The sequence below is a fragment of the Molothrus ater genome, chromosome 2 (assembly GCF_012460135.2).
Source record: "Molothrus ater isolate BHLD 08-10-18 breed brown headed cowbird chromosome 2, BPBGC_Mater_1.1, whole genome shotgun sequence".
Classification (NCBI taxonomy): Eukaryota; Metazoa; Chordata; class Aves; order Passeriformes; family Icteridae; genus Molothrus; species Molothrus ater.
This window is the reverse complement of record NC_050479.2, coordinates 64805863-64827714: the sequence shown is the minus strand read 5'-3', so window position 1 is coordinate 64827714 and position 21852 is coordinate 64805863. Positions and strand designations below refer to the sequence as shown.

The window sequence follows — 21852 nt, the reverse complement described above, 5'->3', positions numbered from 1 at the left end:
GAAAAGCCTGATCTCCCAAACAGAACTACTTGCATTCATTGCGGGAGTAATCCCTCAAATTCTGGGTTAAGGACACTGGACAAAAAAGCTGTGCAGCCCATTTTTGTTGGAAAAAGTAATAGTGTAGCTTCACTACACTCATTACTTCAGTTGTTCAGGGGCTTATCGGTAGTCTTAGCTCTGGACAACACAAAGAGGCTCAGAGTCTGCACCTTTACCTCGCTGATGAATTTTAACATTGCAACCTGCTTGAACTTGTAGCCTGGCCCAATTGGCCAGATTCTCCTTTTAATGGTCTGCTGGAATGGTCTCCTTTTAATGGTGAAGCTGGAATGCATTCTGGAGAGAAAGTTTCTAGCAAGAGAGATTTCCAGTACTGAACAAAGCTCTCCAGAGCCAGCCATTGTGTTTCTTTTAAAAGGATTTCTCATAAAAATGCCATGACTTTTACCATGACCTCTCGATTTTGCAGAATGTGCCTGCAATAGTTTCAGGGCTTGTCTTGGCTGTAAAGAGTTTTATGCCAGTATTTAGTACCATTCATCATGTTTTCACTGCTGTGCCAGAAAAAGAACTTGAAAACTAACAGAATTCCTTGAAATCTAAAACACACTATAGCACAGAAGCCTTAAGTTTCTGATTTTCTTGATCAGAACCCATGCCACATCTGAAATACCCTCTGCAAGTCAGCAGTACCTGAAGAATCCATCTGCCTGCAGGTATGGCAAATGGAATTTTACGAGGAGGTGAAGCTCCTCTCCTCTCACAGCCCTCTCCATTCCCACTTCCCCTGCTTCCCTACGTGCCCCTGCCTCTGAATGCTCCCTCCTCTGCTCATACCTTTCTGAGGATGCAGTTGAAGTAAAAGAGCTTTTAGGGGAATAAAAGTTATCTGAACCTTACCCCTGAAAGTAATACATTTGTCACTTGTTACTAAGCCAACATTTAGAGGTCTCCCTTTACTTACTCCTCTACAAAGCACACAAGAAATGGGTCAGCATCAGTTCTTACCATATCAAAAATGAAATTAACTCAAATCTCCCTCCATTTCCCCATTTGACTTTGTTTCAGTGAGGACTTTGGAGCAGCAACTGCCTCTGCCTTTTCCCCTATCACATAGGATTTCAAGAGTTTCACACATTATAACAACAACCATAATAGAAGCAACATGGTACACCTAGGAATGTTTGTACAAATTTTCCAGATAGATTGTACTAATCTCCAAATGACATTCAAAGCTCGTAGTCACGTAGGAGCACCTGGGCCAAGTCAGAGCAAATTTTGAAACAAATAAATTTCTTCTCACAGATACACTCAAAAGGTTCCTCAACATCACTCTACCCTGATTTCTATAAATTCCCCAACACAAAGCACTTTTTAGTACATCCTAGTAACCATTCCCAGTGACTGGCATTCAGGTGTATTGTGCCTGACATGAATGACTTGTGATGCTCTGAATATCAACGTTGATCTCAATTTTAAAAAATTTAAAAGTATTCATAAATAGGCTTTCATTTGTCTGCAGACTTGGACAAAAAGCTGGACTTCTGAAGAAGTCAGGCAGTGCACTCCTCAGAAGCTGTAAGGCCATTTCTCATACATTGCTATGTTAGCAGGTTTCATATCCTTTCACAAGGTGCTGTATTTCAGAAGCAGCTTCTGTTATTCCAGATTGACCATTCATGACTTTATGTCAATACTTTCTCACTTTGCATTTATTAGAAAACTGTTCTTCTCAAATTAACAGTACAAATTTATATTACAAAGGCATCTTTATTGGGAAACAATGCAAGACAATGGAGCCTGTCAGCTTACAAAAAAAAGGGTGAAATCTTTACATTACTATAGAAACTATACTATGTTTATCAGAATTCTGTATTTTCTGTATTGGTTTGGCTACAACTTCCTGAAAAACTCACTTGCTTGTCAACCTAGGACATCTGCTTAATTCTCTCTGAAGCTCATCGGATTCTGCTACAAGATAAAATAACAATGATTTCTAATAAGTTATTGTTTAGGTTTTCATTCATTATCATTTTTCTTCATATTCCTACAAACTACTCCAAGCTTACATAAAAGTCTGTTCTCCTAGTAAAGAACCGTACCTGAAAATCAATTCAAAGTGATCAGTCCTCATGAAAGATTGGGGCTTATCAGGCTTATGCAAGAAAATGTGGGCTCAGCTCACAGTACAGCAATCCTCTCAAGAAAGAGTTTTGTGCTAAGGTGTTAGTCCTGATGCAATTAATATTCTATACCTGGGGAATTAGGTAGAATCTGGTACCCCAGGAAGGTCTCTGCACTGTCACACAGCAGCAACCTCCTCCAAATCCCTCTAGTCACAACAAGTAGCAACGGCACTGAGCTCCAGATCCTCTCTTCCCCTGGGCTCCATTGTGGAATACTGCTGTTGATTTCAACAGGTCAGGCTCTAAGGAAAAGCCAGTCTGGAGGGGGGAAAAAGTCTGCCTCTGTTCTCAGATGTACCTGTTACATCAGGGGACTGACAGTGGAACAAACAAAAGAGGAGATCTAATCAAGCCTAGGGAATCAGCCTTATCACCAGCATTGTCAGGGTGCAGTGACCATGCCCAGTTTTTCATGCCTGAGAAGATATAGGACAGCTTCTAGAAGGGATCTGTCAAATGCAATATTGCCCCTCTGATCTGTGATGTCTTGTGGTGGCAGAGTCATCCCAAAAACAAGGAGAGGATCCTTTCTTGGTTCTCTGTGACTTAAGGCCCTCTTCATATGATCTGAATGTCACTTAGGACCTCGCACTTGCGCAGCATAAAAAGTTTAACATCACTGAAGTCAACCAAGGTGCTCCACAGAGCCAAAGGAAATCCTTGAGCAGGAAGCCAGCCAACATGATGGTCACCACAAGCTAAGCAGCCATGGCTGGAGTTTTGGTTGTACAAATACACCCTGTGTTTATTAATTACACCACATTCCTTCCTAATTGCTCGCTGCATGGAATCAATACATTGGCTGCTCTCGAGTTCTACTCCTCAATTCCTTGAAATGACGGAGTTTGAAAACTGCCTTATTTTACTTTGTGAAGCCAAAGTTAAAGTCCTTAGAAGGCAAAAATGTGTACTGGAGAAATAAAAGGATGTGAGCAGGAAAAGAAAATACAGGTTGAATACTGTGAAAAAAAATTCCATGTGGAATGCATAGTAAGCTGAGTTTCCTAAGAAAAATGACAAAAAAATACAAATTACATAGACATTTAACACCAGACTGGACAAAATCCTGGAAAATACACCATTGGGAACAATTCTGTCCTGTCTGTAGGGCATATGACTCACTCGCGCTGGAAAATATTGAAACATTTTGATGCCTAAATGCAGTTCGCAGCAATATTCAAATATCCATTGAAATATCTCAGGAAGCAAAACAAGCCAGATCTTTCAATGTAGAAACAAAATTGCTAACTCCAACCCAGGTTCTTCTCTAATCAACATCAATGTAAAGGATCTGAAAAGAGGTACATCTGAATTTACTCTGACTCCACACCAGCAAAATAAATTATTTGGTCCCCTGCCTCACATTTTCTGAAGTTTCATTAGGTTATGCAAGCAAAACCTTTTGAAATGAAAAGTGTCACAGAAGTGCTGAGCACCATTGTTTCTTTCTAATAAAAAAAAGGGATAAAAAAGCAGGAAGAGTGAACTTCACTCTACAGATAAATAAAACAGCACTCCGGGACTTCTTTAGATCAAAAATTCTGTTCTCAATGCAAAATTCTGCTTAAACGCAACACAGCTGCAGCAATATTCAAAACATGACTTTTATATTCAACATTAATACGACAACAAGAGAAGTAAAGATATTCTTCCCAGTATTTTAGCAATATCTTTTTTTTTTTTTAATACATCAGAATTTCCATTTTAAATGTGGTTCCAAAACACCTAAAATCTTACTTGCAGAATTTGCTTCAGGCTGAAACTCTGCATGGGGATTTTTCTTCCTCTGTATTTAGTCAAAATTTATATTAGGATTAATGTAATTTTTTTAAAAAAATAAAATGAATATGTATTCAAAACAATTCATTATAAACAAGTTAATTTAGTGAGGTAGCTCTTCAACAAGAAAGTCATCATGAGAACCACACCTGTTTTAGACTAATGTCAAATCCAATAATCCTAGAATAGAAATAGTGATGTAATTTGTACTAAGTGTCACTGACATCAAAGGACCCACAAAAATTTGCAGCCTGTAAGGGCCCTGATGCTTTTTTAAGGAACATTTTGAAACACCAGAAGAGTTATCTGAAGTGGCTGAGAACAGAATTAAGAAACTAAGACAGCTAAGTATGAAGGTTACTCTCCACATCATTTGTCTTCTTCAAGTTACATCCCCTCTGTCTCAGCAGCCTTACAGCCCCTTGCCTGCTCTGTACTGCTTGTGACCTTGCTGGCAGGGATGGCCTCCTCAGAGCTACTGGTTCTGCACCTTAGGACCAGTAATGTCTACTACTGATCCTCCCTTGCTAACCTGTTTTGTTAAAATGGTTGGTGTTAGCTTAAATTGCAAATTTTGCTAACCAGTTTTCCTTCAGTGGGACTTCAGGGAAAATCTCACAAAAACCTGTGCTGTTAGATCTGTCAGGGCAGCAGCCTTTAGCAAGGCAGCAGCAGGAACTTCTGGTTGCATGGTTGTCTTCACCTGACCAAGGTGAAGGCAACCATGCAAAACAGTATAATCTCTTGAAAATATACAGAATCTAAGTCTGCACTTTTCTTTACCTCTTTCAGGTAAGTACCTGCTAGCTGGATTCCCTATCAGTCAGACCTGATGGCCCATGCATTCAGGAAAGATTCAAGTAATGCAAGTCCCTATCTAGTTAAGGGAGTAGGAATCTAAGTAATGTCCTTTATAAACTGTCAGAGAACATACATTGCATTGGTTCATATATTACATTCAGGCTTCAATCCTGAATTTGTCTCATATTTTAACTCCTATCTGAACACAGCAGAGAGAGAGCTGGCTTATCTTCAATAAAACATATGCTACAGAATCTTTAAGATAATTTCACTGTCCAAATTCCCTTGTCCTGAACTTCCCTGCCTTACTTATTCTGGACTCCAAATCTAAATCCAAGAATTTGACTCTATGCTGTGCCACAGTATGTGAAGGTACCTTGTAGTGCTGAGAAGCAAGGATTGAACATAGGCACAAACAGCCAGGGATTCAGTTTAGCAAGTCAAAGTCTAGCTGAAAAGGAATGAAGCTGCAAAACTATACACTTCATTTAATCCTTTGCTGGATTGCTAGAGAAAACTGGAGAAAGAACTAGTGTGAAACACACCAGCTACAAAGCAGCTTCTATACAGGTTGTTCTGGTAAAGAAACCACAACAAAGCACAGTTTAAATGGATTAAAAGCAACCTAAGTGTCGGATCTTAAAAGAAAAAAAAGACAAAATATTCCTTGAGAAAGCATAATTTCGCAATGATATATTCTTGGTGCTGCATTTTTAACATTTGCATTAATGATCTGGAAGAAAAGCAGTCAGAGTAATTCACCACTGGAACACTTATGGAGATCAGGCTTTTCTCGAACTTAATTAAATTCAGACCAGAAGTTTTTTTCTCAGAGATACATTCTAGTTCAAACTGAAATTATATGAAGGCTGTCCTATGACCCATGCTACTGCAGACCTCAGACTAAGCAGTCACAGTGGTCTCTGCTGACTTTATTATTGCTGAATCAATGAGCCTATGACATGACACACAATCACTCACTAGCAACTTTTAACAGTGTCACTTTCATTGTTTTCTCTTCTTCTGTTACCTTGGTGAGGCTTCTTGTCCTTTCATTTGCCTCTCCTGCAGTGTCTGTATGTGCACACATATGCTGGATTCATACCCAGCCTGCAGTTGGTCTTGGTCTAGGATGAGGATTGCCCCATCATGTGTTTACAGGAGCACAGCAAAGCCACTGAAGTTTTGCATCCAACAAAAGGAAGGTGTGACAAAACAGCCCCCAACAGCTAACTTGTAGGTTAACAAGAACCTGACAGAAGCAATGACCCTGCCCTGCCTCTCCTCAAAAGTTAGCCTTTCCAAAATATTTTTAGGCTGAAGAGAATAAAAGAACAGGACATTTTTGCCTCTTTTTTTTTTATGTTTGTTTTATTTCAGGTACAAATTACAGGAAGAGATGGCAAGAGTGTATATATGGGGGAAAGGAGGAAATTGCTTGTGGAAATCACAAAAGAGTCTGGGGTTACTATTTTCTTGATAGAAGTCCCTTGACCATCTCAGATCTTCCCTGTTCCTACAAGGCTTTTCTCAGTTACATTTTCTCCGTATAGGGAGCAAATTATGCTGATCTTAGTCTTCCAGGCAGAAAGCAGAAAGCCTCACTTGAGCTGTCAGACAGAATAATGGTTACTGGTCAGTGCCTTTTCCTCCAGCTACACAAAAACCTTTCCCAGAAGTTTCTGGTTCCTGTAGTCAACTGGAAATACTCTCCCCAGAGCCCCTTTCTTAGCCAGCCTCAGAACCAAGATTGTTTTGTTCCACTTGAACTCCAGAGCTGTCTTTAACTGTCAGCCACTCTTCTTGAAATACAACTTTGTTTCAGTGACTTCATCTCTCCCAAAAGCCTCTTCTTACTGTTTTAACTGTTTCCCCAGGCAAATCCTTTTAGGGAGAGCTTCTCTACATGACCCCACAAAGCCACGACCTAGTGTTCTTTCCTCCTCATCCCTTACATTTCAGTATCATCTCCCCCACAAAGTCAGATTCGGCCATTAATATGCCATTAAATTGCAGATTGTGTTTGGACCTGTCTCCTTAGAATCTTTAGCCCAAAATCACAAAGGCTTTCTCTAAGATTTCATCACAGACAACACAGAACCAAAGCATCACGCCACACTCTACTTTCTCCTCATCTTGAGGGATCAGTCCATATTTCTCTGCCATCTGCACCCAGCAAACACTTGGCCTGAGCACCTTATGGGGGATGGAAACTATGATGGCCTCTGCTGGCACACAACACTTGGGGAAGGATTCTCCAGCAATTTCATGTACTCCTGAGGGCATTTTTCATAAGTCTACGTTTTATTTTCTGAGACAAAAACAGAAGTTGTTAGGAACTGTGTCCCCTTTGTCTCAAATGAAAAAATGCACCCTTCACCACCCCCTGCTCCAAGAGCTCTCCAGATTTTCTAACCAACAATTTCAAGGACCATAGTTTCAGGAGTTTCAGCACTTCCATGGGACACAAGGGAAACAAGACAGAGAAATAAGGAGAGGAAGAGTAGGTGCTGCTAAAAACTTTGTTCATTTAATGAAGGGAGTAGTAAAACTTGTGCTTTGTTAGAGTGCAATCAATGAATACTAAAGATGACAGTAAACATGCCAGGTGCTGACAGCCACATAGCTACCCCACAATCATGGAAAGGCTTCACTTCTCACAAGGCACTCAGAATCAGGGTCATAGTGTCAGGTTCAGAAAGGTGTCTCAGCCAGCAGATTGTTCCATGCTTTGTTCCCAAAGATCCATACCCTAAGCTTGGTTTAACTGTTTTACCCAGCAAAAGGGAGTTCTGAGCTAGTGAAGATTTCATTCCCACGTGCTGACCACTTTAATGAAAAGCTTCATCTTGCCAGCGTAATGCTCTTTAAATTGACCATCCTTGCAGTACTTGTGCCTTTTGATCCACTGCCTCTCATAAAACTGGCTAACCTTTAAGTTCATTACATTCTTAAAAATATTGCTAAGTTCTTAAAATCATTGCTCTGCATTTAGAGAGTGAAACTATTTGACGGCGGCGAGGGAAGACATGCAATCAATCAATATGATTGGTAAAGCAAGCTTCAGTTTATTTCGAGTACAGCGGTACTTTTATATGTTTTCAATAATTATTCATACTCGTCAATAATTATTCATACTCGTCGTTAGTTCATTGGTTTAAAGCAAAAGGTTATTTTTACATACTCCTCCTACTTTGTGGTTTCTAACACAGGGTTATTCCTCATTCTCGTCGCTTTTACTTCTCTATTTTTATATTGCAAAACCTCTTTTCTTCCTTATTTTTGCTGCTGTCCTTGCCCTTTCAACCTTGTCAGAATGATGCAGCATACTTTGCAAACTCCTTATCATGGCATGCAGCCTAGTTATGTCAAGTGAGGCCTACTTATGCTAAGCTAACATGGGGTTTGCTTGTACAACATTTCCAGGGACCCATGGCCCTGTTCATCCAGCCATTCTTCCACAACTATTCACCAAATTAGCATGTCATATCTGAGCTACCTACCTTTAAATTTCTAGTTTCTCCATTTAAGTGGAATTGACTTGCCACAGCACAATGAAAAGAAGATCAATAATTACAGACTCCAATTTGCGATAGATTTGTTAAACTTCACTCCCTGCTGTCATATCCTCAATAGTTATGGTCAAAGCTACATCCTCACAATCTGTTCTAGCTACATTATATATGCCTCAGCCTTCCAAACACACAAAGAAAACCAGCTGGAAACACTGCACTTAATGTTATCAGTGAAGACGGTATCCATCTACATGACTGTGCCCTCAAGAGGTTACAGACAGCATAACTTCCACCTCAGTTGTCATTTCTTTGAAGCAGTCCAAGAGAGACGTCCAGGAAGCATGGTCTGAGAGACCACAGCAGCAGTTTTCCAGCTGTGGACTGACATCCACTGCAGCAAAGGCTGGCCTTGGGGAGTTGGACACTTCTTGTCACCTACCACCAAACTGCCTTAGAAAAAGCTAAATGCATCATTTTTCATGCAAGCAATTGCTGTAATGGCTACAGAGCTGCCACGTGATTATGTATGGGAAAGGAGGCAGCTTCCACAACTACAAATGGGAGGAGAAGTCTACGATGCAATCTTTCTAGCAGGAACAGAAACTCGACACGTTTCATCCCAGAGTCACCTTAAAATACATGTATACCCTGTAGCCAGGATCATCTGAAATAGCAAATACAAACTAAGTACATAGGAACAAGAAATATCCAAAGAGCCCTTCTGACTCTGCCTAGATCTGCAATTTCTTGCAGGTTCTGCCATTCAACTTTTATCAGAAGAGCAGATTTATGGTAAAAGCAGTCATGAATAATTCACTCCCTTGAGCTGCCACATGCAATTTGGGGAAATCCCAGCTATAAAACTTTGGCACCATTTAACTAGCACAAGCCGCACTACTTTTTTACAGGTGTTATTCCACTGACCTACTTGGAGTTATTCCTCCTTCACAGTGCTAGAAGAAAAGGATCAGGCTGTTTTCCTACCACCTCTGGTAAGCAAACTTCTCTGCCACGTCTTCATAGCAGTAACAATGCTTCTAGTGTTGGACTAAGTTTTAGCTTTGGCTCACCACAGCTTCAGTGGCTTGTACATCTCCTCTGCTCTTGGGCCTCCATAATAATCCATCATTTGTTGGTTTACCTCCTCCTCAAGTCTGTGTTTTTAAATCATGTTGAGAAACTTACTAGGATCCTAAACAAAAGGAGCACAAGTAAAGCCATAAACTAGCTACATTGAACCTGTCTTTATGCTGGTTTCTAAGTTCAAGAGAAATATGGTTTATTCCAACACTAATCCTCAGCCACTGGAGCAAGAGCCCCAGCAGGGTATGGGTGCAGATACCTCAAACAAAAAGAAACTGAAACTATTTGGCCACTTCCCTGTCCTAACACAGAGGATGAATTAATAGCATCACTCAGTGGCTGCTTATTTTCCTAGGCCTTTCCTTATATAAAGCTAAGTGGGACTTCTACTTCACAATTAAAAAAAACCAAACAAACAAAAAAAACCAACATTTATAAGGGTTTTATTTGATTAAATCTCTAACTGGAGACCAACTAAAATGACAACAACTGCACTGCCACCACCAAGACCTATTCAAAGCCCACATCATGGTATACAACTACACCTACAACTGCATTACAGGGAACAAAGAGCTGCCATTCTCTGTTTGTAAATAAGGTGAACAGCTCATGGCTATCTTGACATAAAACAAGATAATAATTATAGGGCCTAAGTTAGACATCTGAGTAAATGTAGTCATACTATTTAAACAATTAACCTACACTGATTTATAGCAGCTAAGCATCTGATGAGGGTTTAAGAAACTCCTCTTTGCCCTTCAGTTTATCCAAATTACTGGCTTTCACCACCTGGCCTCTCCCTCATGCCCCCACAGGTAGGTTTTAAGCAGGTTAAGAAATGACAGTCCTCACTTTGGTCTTTTCTTACACACTTCTCCAGCAGTGCTGAATGAAATGCGAGACAACCATAAAAGCCAGTAGAGGGGAAAATTAGACATGCTGTGTAACTAATTTCTGAACTGTAAGCAAAGTTGTTGGCAATTTTCATTTCATATCACAGGTTCATGTTTCTTTGAACTGCCACCTACTGAGAACAAGCACTAGCTGCTCATGCCCTTCCAGGCAGGATGGGATGCTGCCTGGTCAGCTTGGACCAGCTTAAGAGGTTGCCATGGTGTGCTCTGAAGGAACTCTCACCTCCTTCTCCAAGAGCCACCATCCTGCCTCAGAGAAGGGTGCATGACTTCAGCCCACACCAGTGGCATGGGGAGCAGGGTTCCTCCTGCATCCCCTGGCCACATGCCCACCGCTGGAGCTGCCGTGTTTGCTGGGGTGGCTGTAGGCAAACAGCTGTAAGCTCGCCTGCCAGCCCTGCTCCACAGGCACACGGGGGAGCGCGTCACGAGAAAGGGGCCAAATGCAAATTAAAACCAGATGAGCCGAGACAGCAGTTGGAAAGAGGGGGTGGTTAAATCCTGTGACGGCTCTAAGTGAAAATAGTCAGACAAAGCGGGCTTGCAGATTGTCACCGAACTGAGAACCTCCTCCACCCCCAACTGCCTGGCTGGAACTATATAATAGAGCAGGTTTCAAAAAACCACAGCTCCCAGCAGAGTTAACTCTCCAGCAGCTGCTGCACTTTCAAATTGTCAGACAGATTAAACACAGGAATGCCTGTGGGTCACAAAGCTGAGGGAAGGGTGAAGTGATAGGGTCAGCTTGCTCTAAAGTGCAGAAACTACTAAAAAATTTGGAGACAAGACTTCCTGTGGCCAAGAGGGAGTTACACTGGTATCGTCTGGCTGAAAGCTTGGCACAGGGCCCTTTCCCAGCCTCAGCTGTCCTCACCAAGCTGGACAGTTAGTGGAGTTTTTGTCTTGTGCTTCCTTATAAGCTGCAGTCACGGTATGTAACCAGACTGCCCTTGCAGGGCAAGAGCCTGTTTGGAGGGGAGAGAAACAGGAGTTTGACTAGAGTCCACTCCTTTTGGGCATGAGCCAGGGAGCCTGGCTGGGACCAGATACGGCAGGGTACCCAAAAAGGCTGGCACCTGCACTGCCTCAGCACCCAAAGCTCAGAGAAACACCTTACCTTATGGGGGCAAGTGCGTGTGTGTGGTGGAGCACTTGCATCAGGCAAAAGTGAGTGCCACTGATCCGCATGTCACAGATGACAAGAGGGTGATGATTTACTGGGAAAAGTGCCCTGTGAAAAGCATGCTTGTGGATCCTATTTATTGTCTCATACCCTTCAAATACTCTTACAGTTACAAAGACGCCACACAATTACAAGTTGGAAAAAGGAGCAGAGGTAATTCTCCCACACGCTGTCTAGCCCATGGAGCCAACAAACCTGTGGCACCATCAGCAGGCAGCATCGGTCAGCCAGCCCAGCAGGGCTCCTCCCAGGAGATGGTGGGTCACCTCCACCATGGATAAACAATCCACACTTCAAACCTGGGCCAAAGCTTGTTGCCAGATACGTGCAGCTGCAGAGAGCAGAGTTGGAGGAAGCTCTGCCAGTAATAGGGGTAAAAAGGAGAAAGAAAGGTTGTTCCCACACAACACAGCCTCTCCTCTGCCAAACCACAATGCTTCATGTGGATCTGTAGCCCACATGCTTCTCCAGGTACCTCCAACTCAGCTATGCTGTGCTGGAGACTACAATCCACAAAACTGCTTAGAAGATGCTGGCCCACAGAAGTCGACTTGCCACACAGCTCTCAAAGGTCACATAATGACCAGACAGGGACTTGAGCACAAGAGAACACAGGCCACTGTGTCTCTGGGCCACAATCAGGCAGCCACACAAGCAGCTCAGTCGTTGAGGGAGCCAAATGGTCTCCCTCCTAGGAGAAAGTTTGAATCACCCCCTCCTCTTCTCAAAGCACCAGAAGAGTCTCCACATGAGCAAACAAACAGCCTGGACATCCCCATCCCCTCACCGCAAGAGCACTTACCCCCCAGGAACTGGATGCCTCCTGCCACCCTGCCCACAGTCCTGGAGATGAGCTCCGACACACAGCAGCCCATGAGCGCTGTCAGGGCCACTAGGAGAAGCAGCCCGCAGCCCAGGCCCGTCACCACCGTGCAGATCCTCCACTCGGCGCTCGGGATGGCCTGAAAGGAGGCATAGCGGCCACACTGCTCCACCATCACGGTCATCTGGCGGCTCTCATCCCGCACCGGGTAGGAACACCTCCGGAAAGTGCCGAAGGAAACAGATTTCTCCAGCTGAGACCCCAAGAGCCAGTAGGGCATGAAGAAGCCAACACAGGAGGCAGCAGCACAGAGGAAGGAGAGGAAGGCCCAGACGATGCCAGCACAGGTGAGGCTGGAGGCCATCTTTGTATCCTCAAGACGGGAAGACACAAAAGTAACTGTATTTCAGAGGAGCTTTATGGATAATCCGGAATCTCTCAGCCTTGACAAATCCTCACACTGGGAGAAGCTTGGATCCTAAGAGCCGCGGAGATATTTCCTCCCATCATGAAGTCAAAGGTCCCTAATTAAATAACAAAACACAAAAAAGGAGAAAAATACAAGTTCAATAATGCTGACATTAGAAAAGAATATTTGTCTGCCAGAATGCTTTTCCTTCCTAGAAGACTTCTGAATAAGACATGTCACTTTTCTGTCCCACCCCTGCAAGGAGACCCTACAATCGCTCTCAGTGACACCAGCTTCTGTGGTCAGTGTGACGGTGGTGGCTGGCAGCCCAGCTGGAACAGGCTGCTGTGCACATCCAGGAATGCTCTGCAGCCACCTTCAGGGGTCTCCTGTGTACTTGCCTCACATTTCTCCACTGTAAGTCCCGATCTTTCCAGTACTGAGAGAAAAAACAGATAAGGTCCTGCTTATTCTTAGTTAGCTAGACCTTCCTCCTACAATGCCTGGAGAATGTACTTCACTTTATATAGATAGTCCTGCAGCTTCAGTGCAAAACCACCCACAGCAGCTAAGGCCTTTCAAGTTCAGACTCTTGTGACACAGGTAAAACTTATTAACATATCCCCCAAAGAAGTGATATGAGATGACATTTTTCCCAGCACTCCAAGTTTAGCATCCCTGTGCAAAAGGAGCCTTTTATCACTTGATGTCCCAAAGTCCCAGGAACCCGAACTCCAGGTGGTCTTCTGGTATGTGGAGATATTGACGCATCTTTTGGATTCACCCTACGCAACCTCAAGGAGCACACAGTTAAAACACAGAAGTCTCTCTTAATATTCCTGCTTGCATTCAGCCCAGCTCTTCTTTGCCTCTTCCCAGCTCAAACCCAGGAGCCATAACCCCTTTGTATCCTTCTCAGACAACTCCCAGCCTCTCAGCTCAGTATCAGTGTGCCCAAGTGCATTTGACTGTCACAGAAACCTACATGCTGTTCCCAGAGGCTGGGGGTTGTCTGAGAAGGATACAGACATTTCTCATTGAATTCATGTTGGATCATTATTCTAACTGCATTTGTAAATTTATGATCATTTCTCACAGTTGCTGCCAAATTAATTCTGATAGCTATTTACAGGGGCTTTTTCTTCTAAGCATGATTAGACGCCAATCAGTGAATCCAATTCATGAAAAGGCAATAAAATGAATACTACTTCAGCATAGGGAGGGAACTTAGAGAAAGTCTGTACATGAAATTAGCCATGTGCATTACACAAAAGTTTTGTTTACTTTTAAAACACTAAGAAAAGGAAGTCTCTTCTGTAATATTAAAAAGGTCTATACTGCTACTAAAGAAGAGTTCACCTATCTACCCAAAGCCTATCCACAGAAATGTCTTTCAACCTGCAAACTGCCAAACCCCGGGATAAAAACTTGCCGGAGAGGCATGGAGGCGGGGGGGGGGGGGGGGGGGGGAGGAGGACGGACGGGACAGGACAACAGGACACCGTTTCTTCAGAAGCATCATCTAGAGAAAGATGTGTCTGTGTCTTGGCGTGGCACCAAAAGTCTAAGCTAAAGTGGGTCACAGCACTTAGGGGAGATCATTCCCTGAATCGCAGGAGGAGGTACGTCTGGAAATAGGGGACAACATGGAGAGTCCCAAGGTATGACCCGGCGAATCCTGCGGTTCCAGCGGGGCAGCAGCTTAGGCTCCCTGGAGCCTGCCAGCTCACAGCCTGGGCGCTCTCCCGGGAGGCGGGCTCACCCCTCCGGTCCCGAAACCCCGCTCCCCGCCCACCAGGGGTAGGAGGGGGCGGCGGAGAGATACGGCTGCCCCCGAGGGAAGGCGGCGGCCGGGAACCAAAACTCGCCGGGGTGATGCCAGGGAAAAACTGCGGGCGAGCGGGCGCAGCGCCCGCGGAGCCGGCAGGGTGGGGGAGTGCCGGGCAGGGGTGCAGGGGACCTGGGAGGAGCAGGGGATACGACAGGGGCAGGAGACGCGGGAGGAGAACGGATTGTGGGGACAGAGGGTCCAAGAGGAGCAGAATGGGAGGGAAAGGAGATGCGGCCGGGGACGGGCTGGAAAGGCAGAGGTGCCGAGAGTGTGGGGAATCGCAGTACCCAAGAGGACGGAGAGCCGGAAAACTGCGGGGCCGGGAAGGGAGAGCGGTCCGGGGTGGCAGGGAGGTACGGGAAAGACGGGGGCCCGGGAGAGGAAGGATTCGGGAAGACAAGAGGATGAGAGGGCTGGGAATCCGAGCAGGGAAGGGAGTCTAGAGGGTCCGGAGCAACGGGCAAGGATGCGGCCAGGCTGAGTGTCAGAGCTGGGAAAGGGAACGTAGGAGGGAAAGAGGGTCCGCGGATGCAGGAGATGTGGCAGTGCAGGGTAGGGAGGGGTCGGGGAGGGAAAGGACGTTCTGAAGGCTGGAGGAGCCGGATTCATGAACGTACGGGAACGAGAGAGGGCAGGGGTTAGAGAAAGGAAGGGGGTGAAGGGGGTCCGTGAGGGGCAGGGGACTCAGCCGCGCATGGAGTGTCTGGAAGGAGCAGGAGCGGCGAAGGGTCCGGGAGTGCCAGGATGGGGGCAGGCGCGGTGCGGGGGAGCGGAGGGCTACTTACGGACACGCCGGGCGTGGAGGCTCCCGCCGCGGCTGCCGGGAGCACATGGGCGCGGGGCCGGCGGGCGGTGGCCGCCCCGAGCGACTCTACCGCGGTCCCGGCGCGGAGGCGACGCGGGTGCTCCGAGGCGGGCGGGACCGGGAGCGGGACCCTCCCCAGCCCGGCCCGTCCTTTCCTCCGCGCGTTCCTCTCTTCCCCCCGTTTGATTCCTCGGGAGGCAGCGCACTCCGCCGCCTCTCCTCCCCCTTCCCCGCCACCGCCTCCCCGGGCGGGACCCGCCGCGCTCGGCGCAGTTGCGGGGCCGCGGACGGGGCCGGGGGCGAGGGGCCGGGCGGCGGCGGGGAGCGGCGAACGGGAGAGCGGGGGCGCGTCCCCGAGCCCTCACGGGGCGGGGCGGTGGTCCCGGCCCCGCGGGGTCGCTGCAGGGGTGGGTCCCGGCTTCCCGAGCCCGCTCCGGACTGCCACGGGGGGGGCTCGGTCCCGGGGCCGAAGCGGTGGTCCCGGGGCCGGGCTGGTGCGGGGGTGGCGGCGAGAGCTGCGGCGGCGCCGGGCTCGGCGGCTCAGTGCGGGGCGCAAGGGGCGGTGAAGCCGGGGACAGAGAGGAGGAAAGAGCAGGAGAGGAGGGAGGGAGGGAAAGACAGAGAAGAAGGAGTATTGGAAGGAAAGGGGGACGGCTGCAGTCCTTACATGGGAAAATATGGGCTAATCTCCTGATGGTGTGCGTGTGATAAGAACTGTGTCTGTCTCTGCATGCGAGCTGCTGATCCAGCATTTTGATCGCAACAGTTCCCGAGTTGGTCTACAGCGAGAGTAAATGTGATCACAGTACCAAGCAGCTCCTCCCGGATGGGTTAGGTCAAGCGGAGAGACAGGAGCTTCAGCCCTTTCCCAGAGAGTCTTAAGTGGGAAAGTTTTGAGGAAGGGTTGCCTTCTGCACAGCAAGCGTCTGGGAGAAAAAGACATTTCCCATTCTGTTTTTTCCTCTACACCCAGAAACGTGAATCTATTTCTCAGATACAAGACAATTTTATGACGGGTTTAAATTATGTCAGCACCAGACATGCAAAATCTCTTTTGTAATGTTTCTTTTACAGTCCTGGTGTGTAATTTAAACACCATTCATTAATATTATTAATGCAAAATGGAAGTGAGCTTTATTGCACTCAGTCTGCATTTACACCATTTAATAGTAACAGCAGCTATTTTCAGAATTGAATTACAAAGCCACTTTATTGTATTTTTAAAATTTGACTTCCATTTTTTTTCCCTGTAATGCAAAGTCTTAAAATCAGAATATTACTGAAAATGCATATATTCTCAAGGGATAAGAAATGGATTGGAAAGTATCTAGCATGATCAAGTTTTCCACCCTAACATTTCAAGTGTATTTAAGGAACGTGCTTCAAAAAAATCAAAGAAGTGGGTTAAATGTAGGCTGAATGCTGGAATATATGCAATAACATACTCCACAAGGAAGACAATGAAGGCATAACCCCAAAGCAGCCGTACCCACAGCTGACTACCCCTAGGCTACATCCACCTACTATACATCTATATTAGCAAGTAATGTGGATCAATCTGGTGTTGGATCTCATCGTGTTGAGGGCCTAAATTATGTTCACACTTTTCCATAGTTTTTTCTTCAGTTTCACTCTAGGTTGGGTCTGTGAACTGAGGGCCCCATGAGAACTTAGAACACATCTGATGCACTCCTGGCACCTGTCTTCTGCTATATTGCTATCTGAATCCACTCTGTGTGCTCACCTCTGCTGGGCAAAATAAAACGTGGTAAGTGAGGATGATGTGGAGATTCACTTCAAAAGCACGCCCTTGATCCACACCAAAACATGAAAATGGATGTGCCCACGGGGTGTCTGACAGAAAGGGAGCTGGTATGACTTTCCCAAAGCTGAGAGCTGGAGCCTGCTCCACAGCATACCAATCCAGCATCCTCCCCTCAAATCACCTTTCCGCCCGGTGCTGTGCCTCCACCCCCAAGCATGCAGGAGCTCTCAGGTCTCCACTTCTTCAAGGAGCTGTGCACATTTTGGAGAGCATAGACACTCCTTGTTTACTGCTCACCTGCCTTCACTTGGCTCAGTGTGGTGTTCTACCCCCTGCTATTCATTTTACCAATGCCTGAAATGACAGGGTTACTAAGCTAATATTATGTCAATGGAAATCTGCTCTCGGTGTAAGGAAAGAGAAGAATTGAGTACTGTTATTAAATAGTTGTTTCATTGCTTAAAGACTGAGGCCTGTCATTCTTTTCTTAGCCAAAGGCCTGGGTTATAGCGAAACTGTGATAAATATGTCTAAATTAGGCATGTGTTGGGATCAGACATGGGTAGAAATTGCCTGGCATTAAAATGACTGTGGAAAAACTTCTGTTTCACACATGGAAACGGTTTCTCAGTTAAAATTGGCATTGGAAGCCTAGGGAGAAGCAAACAAGCATGAATTTATTCATGCAATTTATCTCTTCCATGGTATATGCCAAGGTCCCCAAGTCAGTGTTTGCTTTGCTAATGGCATCTCTACAGCAGTTCATTTATTTGCCTTATATGGCCTGTACATTCACTCCCTGAGCTGCTGCCATTCTCCTTTCCCTCATGGAAACTGTACATTGAATTCTGCATCTCTCCTGAAGCATCTCATTTTGCCAACTGTCTCTGAGTGCCCCCACAAGCTGGCTGCATGGCTTAGTCGCTTGCAGGGAAATAAGCTTTATTTCATAATTCATTTTCTGTCCAGGGAGTTTTGTTTTGATTAAGAACAAATTAAACACATTGTGGATACAAGGTAACATCCAAACTCTCATTCCATTTTCTTCTAATGTTTAAAACTCATCATGCTTCAACTGTATCAACATTTGATTCACCTTTCAGGATCATTGTGCATGGAAGTATTTTACTTGAAAGTTAGCTGAAATATTTCTTTCCCAGTCTAACCTGCTCAAAAGAAAAGGGGAGCTATTACATTGTGCTTTAGGATTCACAATCTTTCTCGCAACCACAAAAGCAGATACCTCCTCAGAATAAAGCAATAACAAAACACATGGTCCCCATGGTCTTGTCTATACTGAAATAGCAGCTAGTTTTAAAATTGGTCCTGGTGTTTTGAATTTTAAAAGAATCCACTTGTGAGAAATCTCCATAGTTGGTCGAGGGAACCTGAGCCGTGGATTACCCTCTGCTGCAACCATTGAAATCAGACTGAATCAAACACGCATGAATACATTGCCAGAAAACTACCCTAGCAGGGAGATGGAAAAATGCTTATAGATTTTACCATTTTGCTTCTCCTCAATCCATTGACTAAGCTGCTGTTACAGCTGGGGCACTACTGACTTGATGGAGCTAATCAGCATGGCAGAATAAAGACAGAAAATCCTGTCACTGTACCTAAATCAATCCTGGCTAATATACACATCACAGGCTCGACCACAGACTCTTTCACTACAGTATGACTTGTAAGACAACATAATATGCCATAGGGGAATATGTATGTTCCTGAACCCAAAGGAAAATGAAGCAGCTACCAAACCTCCACCTCATTCTTCAGTCTTTGACCAGAAAACAAACCAAAAGAGTTTTATCTTTCAGGTCACCATCTGTTTTCGGTTGTGTGGTCTGCAGAAAAGTGATCACACCAACATGGTTCCGAGCATCTCACAAAACTGGATCTTCAGGTCATGTCTGTACTCGATTTTAAATCAAAAAGGAAGGTATAGGTACAAAAATAGACTTGAGGCTATGTACTGGGAGCAACAGAAAGTCAACCCAATTATTCAAATGCAGTGACTGAAAACCAAACAGACAAGTACTGTTAGAGAATAACCTGATAATTAGTACATTTGCCTGAAATTATGTCCAATCTTGCAGCAGCAAGGGGAAAAAAAAAATCAACTAAACAGACAGGAAAAGAGAACCTCAACTCAAACACCTGAAAATTTTTCAGAAGAAGGTAAGAAAACCAATTCAAGTGACCAGATCCTGTCCATCTATATGGTGTCCTTCCAAGTCAAATAAATTGCATTTTTTCTATGGTGGGTGGAACTAGACACCTGGGGTTTTGAGCTGTCCCATCCAGACCTAAATCTTGGCCAATAAACCTATCTGTAATCAAAAGATCCTCTCTCCATTTATATTTTAATACTATCCTGTCATCAACACTTATTTTTCTGGTGGTTCTAATAGTGATAAATTTTGTGAATTCTCTTACTAACAATTTATAACAAAATTTGCCATATATCTGAAAGACAGGTGTCGTACACAATGCTGTGGTTGCTAACATCAGTCTTTTAATCTCTGGGTGCACATAAAAATAACATGTCAATGCAAAACAAAAGAGGAAAACAATCTTTATTATTTGCCATAAACCCTCCGTATGTTGTTTCATCTTTATGAAATTATTACTTATCATCTATTATATAAAAGCCACCAGGTGCTCTACATTTTGCGAGGCTCTAAAATAGTAGCTACAGCTATTGATTTTCTCTTTTGTGTTCTGTTGCTGACAAGCCTGGTGGTTGTGGAAGAGGCTGAGGAGGTTTATTCTGCACCAGCCCCTCGGCTGAAGGGAGGAATGCCTGTTCTGCCCTTGCAAACACAGCCAAAGTGACTGAGCTCTGAGATTACTGGTCCCAGAACCATCCTCCTTTACCAGGGAATTGTCTTAGCCCTGCACAAACTCACAAAAAACGTGGCTGGTTTCAATCCTGAATTCCCACTATTCTTAATTGGACTTTTTAAAATAAGGAACATCTGGATGATGAACAAGTGATTTCCCAGTAAGAAATGCTTATCTACTGGCAGCCTGCTTTCTGTGCATGTAGACCCAATACAAATAATGTAATAGTGTTATCTTACTTACAAGTGGGACACCTGTCTATCTTCTGATGCTGTCAAAGATGCGGGCAAAGTACTAAGAGCGGGTCTCGCCGCGGTGCTTCCTCGCACTAAGCGGCAGGCGCGTTTGGGGACACGGGTTTGTTTAACGACACGTGCAAGAGAAAGAAGATTTTTCTTTCCCCTTTAAAGCCTCAGTCTGGGATCAGCTTTCAGCAGGAGGTCACAGTTTCCGCTCAGGGCCCGGCGATGGTGCCCGGGGCGGCGGGCGCTGCGCTGCGCTGCTCGACAGTGACACTCGGTGGGCGGCGGGGCTGGAGCAGGGCTGGGGGCGGCCGAGCCCGGGGCAGGGGGTCCCGCACCGCCCGCATCAGGGCTGGGGGCGGCCGAGCCCGGGACGGGGGGTCTCGCACCGCCCCGGGGCAGGGCTGGGGGAGGCCGAGCCCGGGACAGGGGGTCTCGCACCGCCCCGGGGCAGGGCTGGGGGCGGCCGAGCCCGGGACAGGGGGTCCTGCACCGCCCGGCCCCGCGGGACCGGCGCGGCTCCTGCCCTGGCCCCTCCGCAGCGTTTGGTGCGGCTGCAGACGGGGAAGGGCGTGTGTGTGAAAAGCGGGGGCAGAGAGCAGAGCGTGCTTCTGTTCTCCATAAAAGCTCTGGGATTTGTAACCGCCCCGGGCCACTGTCCTGAGGCTTCTAAGGTGCCTTTGCAGAACCCAAAGGTGACTTAGTGGTTTGGTTAAACTGGGTGTTTCTGAGAAAGGGGCTCAAGGCAGCGTCCTGTTCCTCCCCCAGCCTTCCACAGAACTGGAGCAGAGCTGCCTCCCCCTGTGAGTTCCAGCAATCACTTGCATCTAGGTCACCCTATTAGATCACATTCCCAAGGATATGGCTAATGATTTCTGGGGTTTTTAGAATGGAAAGCTGAAAATCATCTATTTGGGGACAATGGCCAATTCATTTTCCAAATGGAAGCTCATTTCCTCCCCTCCCCATCACACCCTGAGGGTTGTACAGAACTCAGGGACTCCACAAAGCTGGAACTCCTGAAATCTCACAGAGATTCATCCACAGAAGAATTGTAATGCCAGTTCTTGTCAGCTGAAACCCAAACAGAACTCACTTCCAGGTGTATCAATGTCCAAAACATGTTCTCAGTGGGGGGAAGAAACAAGCTCCTTTTTTTACAACTCTCCAAAAGGCTTGTGCTTAGTAAATCCAGTATGTATATAGCATTCATATACCTACATGGGTATATATGTGCATTTATAAGACAGATATATGGATTATATATACATCTCTATAATACATATATAGTTATAGATACAGGAGACCAGGTTGGTCAAGTAGGACCTGCCTTTTGTAAATCCGTGTAGGCTGGGCTCGATCCCCTGGTTGTCCTGCATGGCCATGTAATGGCACCCAGGATATCTCTTCCATAACCTTTCCTGGTGCCAAGGTCAGGCCTGAAGTTCCCCAGAGTGTCCTTCCAACCCTTCTTGTAGATGTGTGTAACATTTGCTAATTTTCAGTCAGCTGGAACTTCCACAGTTAACCAGGACTGCTGGGTGATTGAGAGTGGTTTGGCAAGTCCTTTTCACGAGTTCCCTCACTACTCTGGGGTGGATCATCAGGGCCCATAGACTCAGGCATGTCTAATTGCCATAGCAGGTCACTAATCATCTCCTCTTGG

General features: G+C 45.6%; 1 protein-coding gene across 1 annotated transcript in view; it reads right to left on the bottom strand.

Moving 5' to 3' along the window:
- LHFPL6 (LHFPL tetraspan subfamily member 6) overlaps nucleotides 1-15857 on the bottom strand; it is a 137394-nt gene extending 121537 nt beyond the window's left edge. The window contains exons 1-2 of the mRNA XM_036390632.2: nucleotides 15313-15857; nucleotides 12267-12811 (exon numbers count right to left, since the gene is read on the bottom strand). Coding sequence (XP_036246525.1) covers nucleotides 12267-12651 — 385 coding nt within the window. The 5' untranslated portion in view covers nucleotides 12652-12811; nucleotides 15313-15857. The remainder of the gene's footprint in view (nucleotides 1-12266; nucleotides 12812-15312) is intronic.
- Between the last annotated feature and the right edge of the window lie 5995 nt (nucleotides 15858-21852).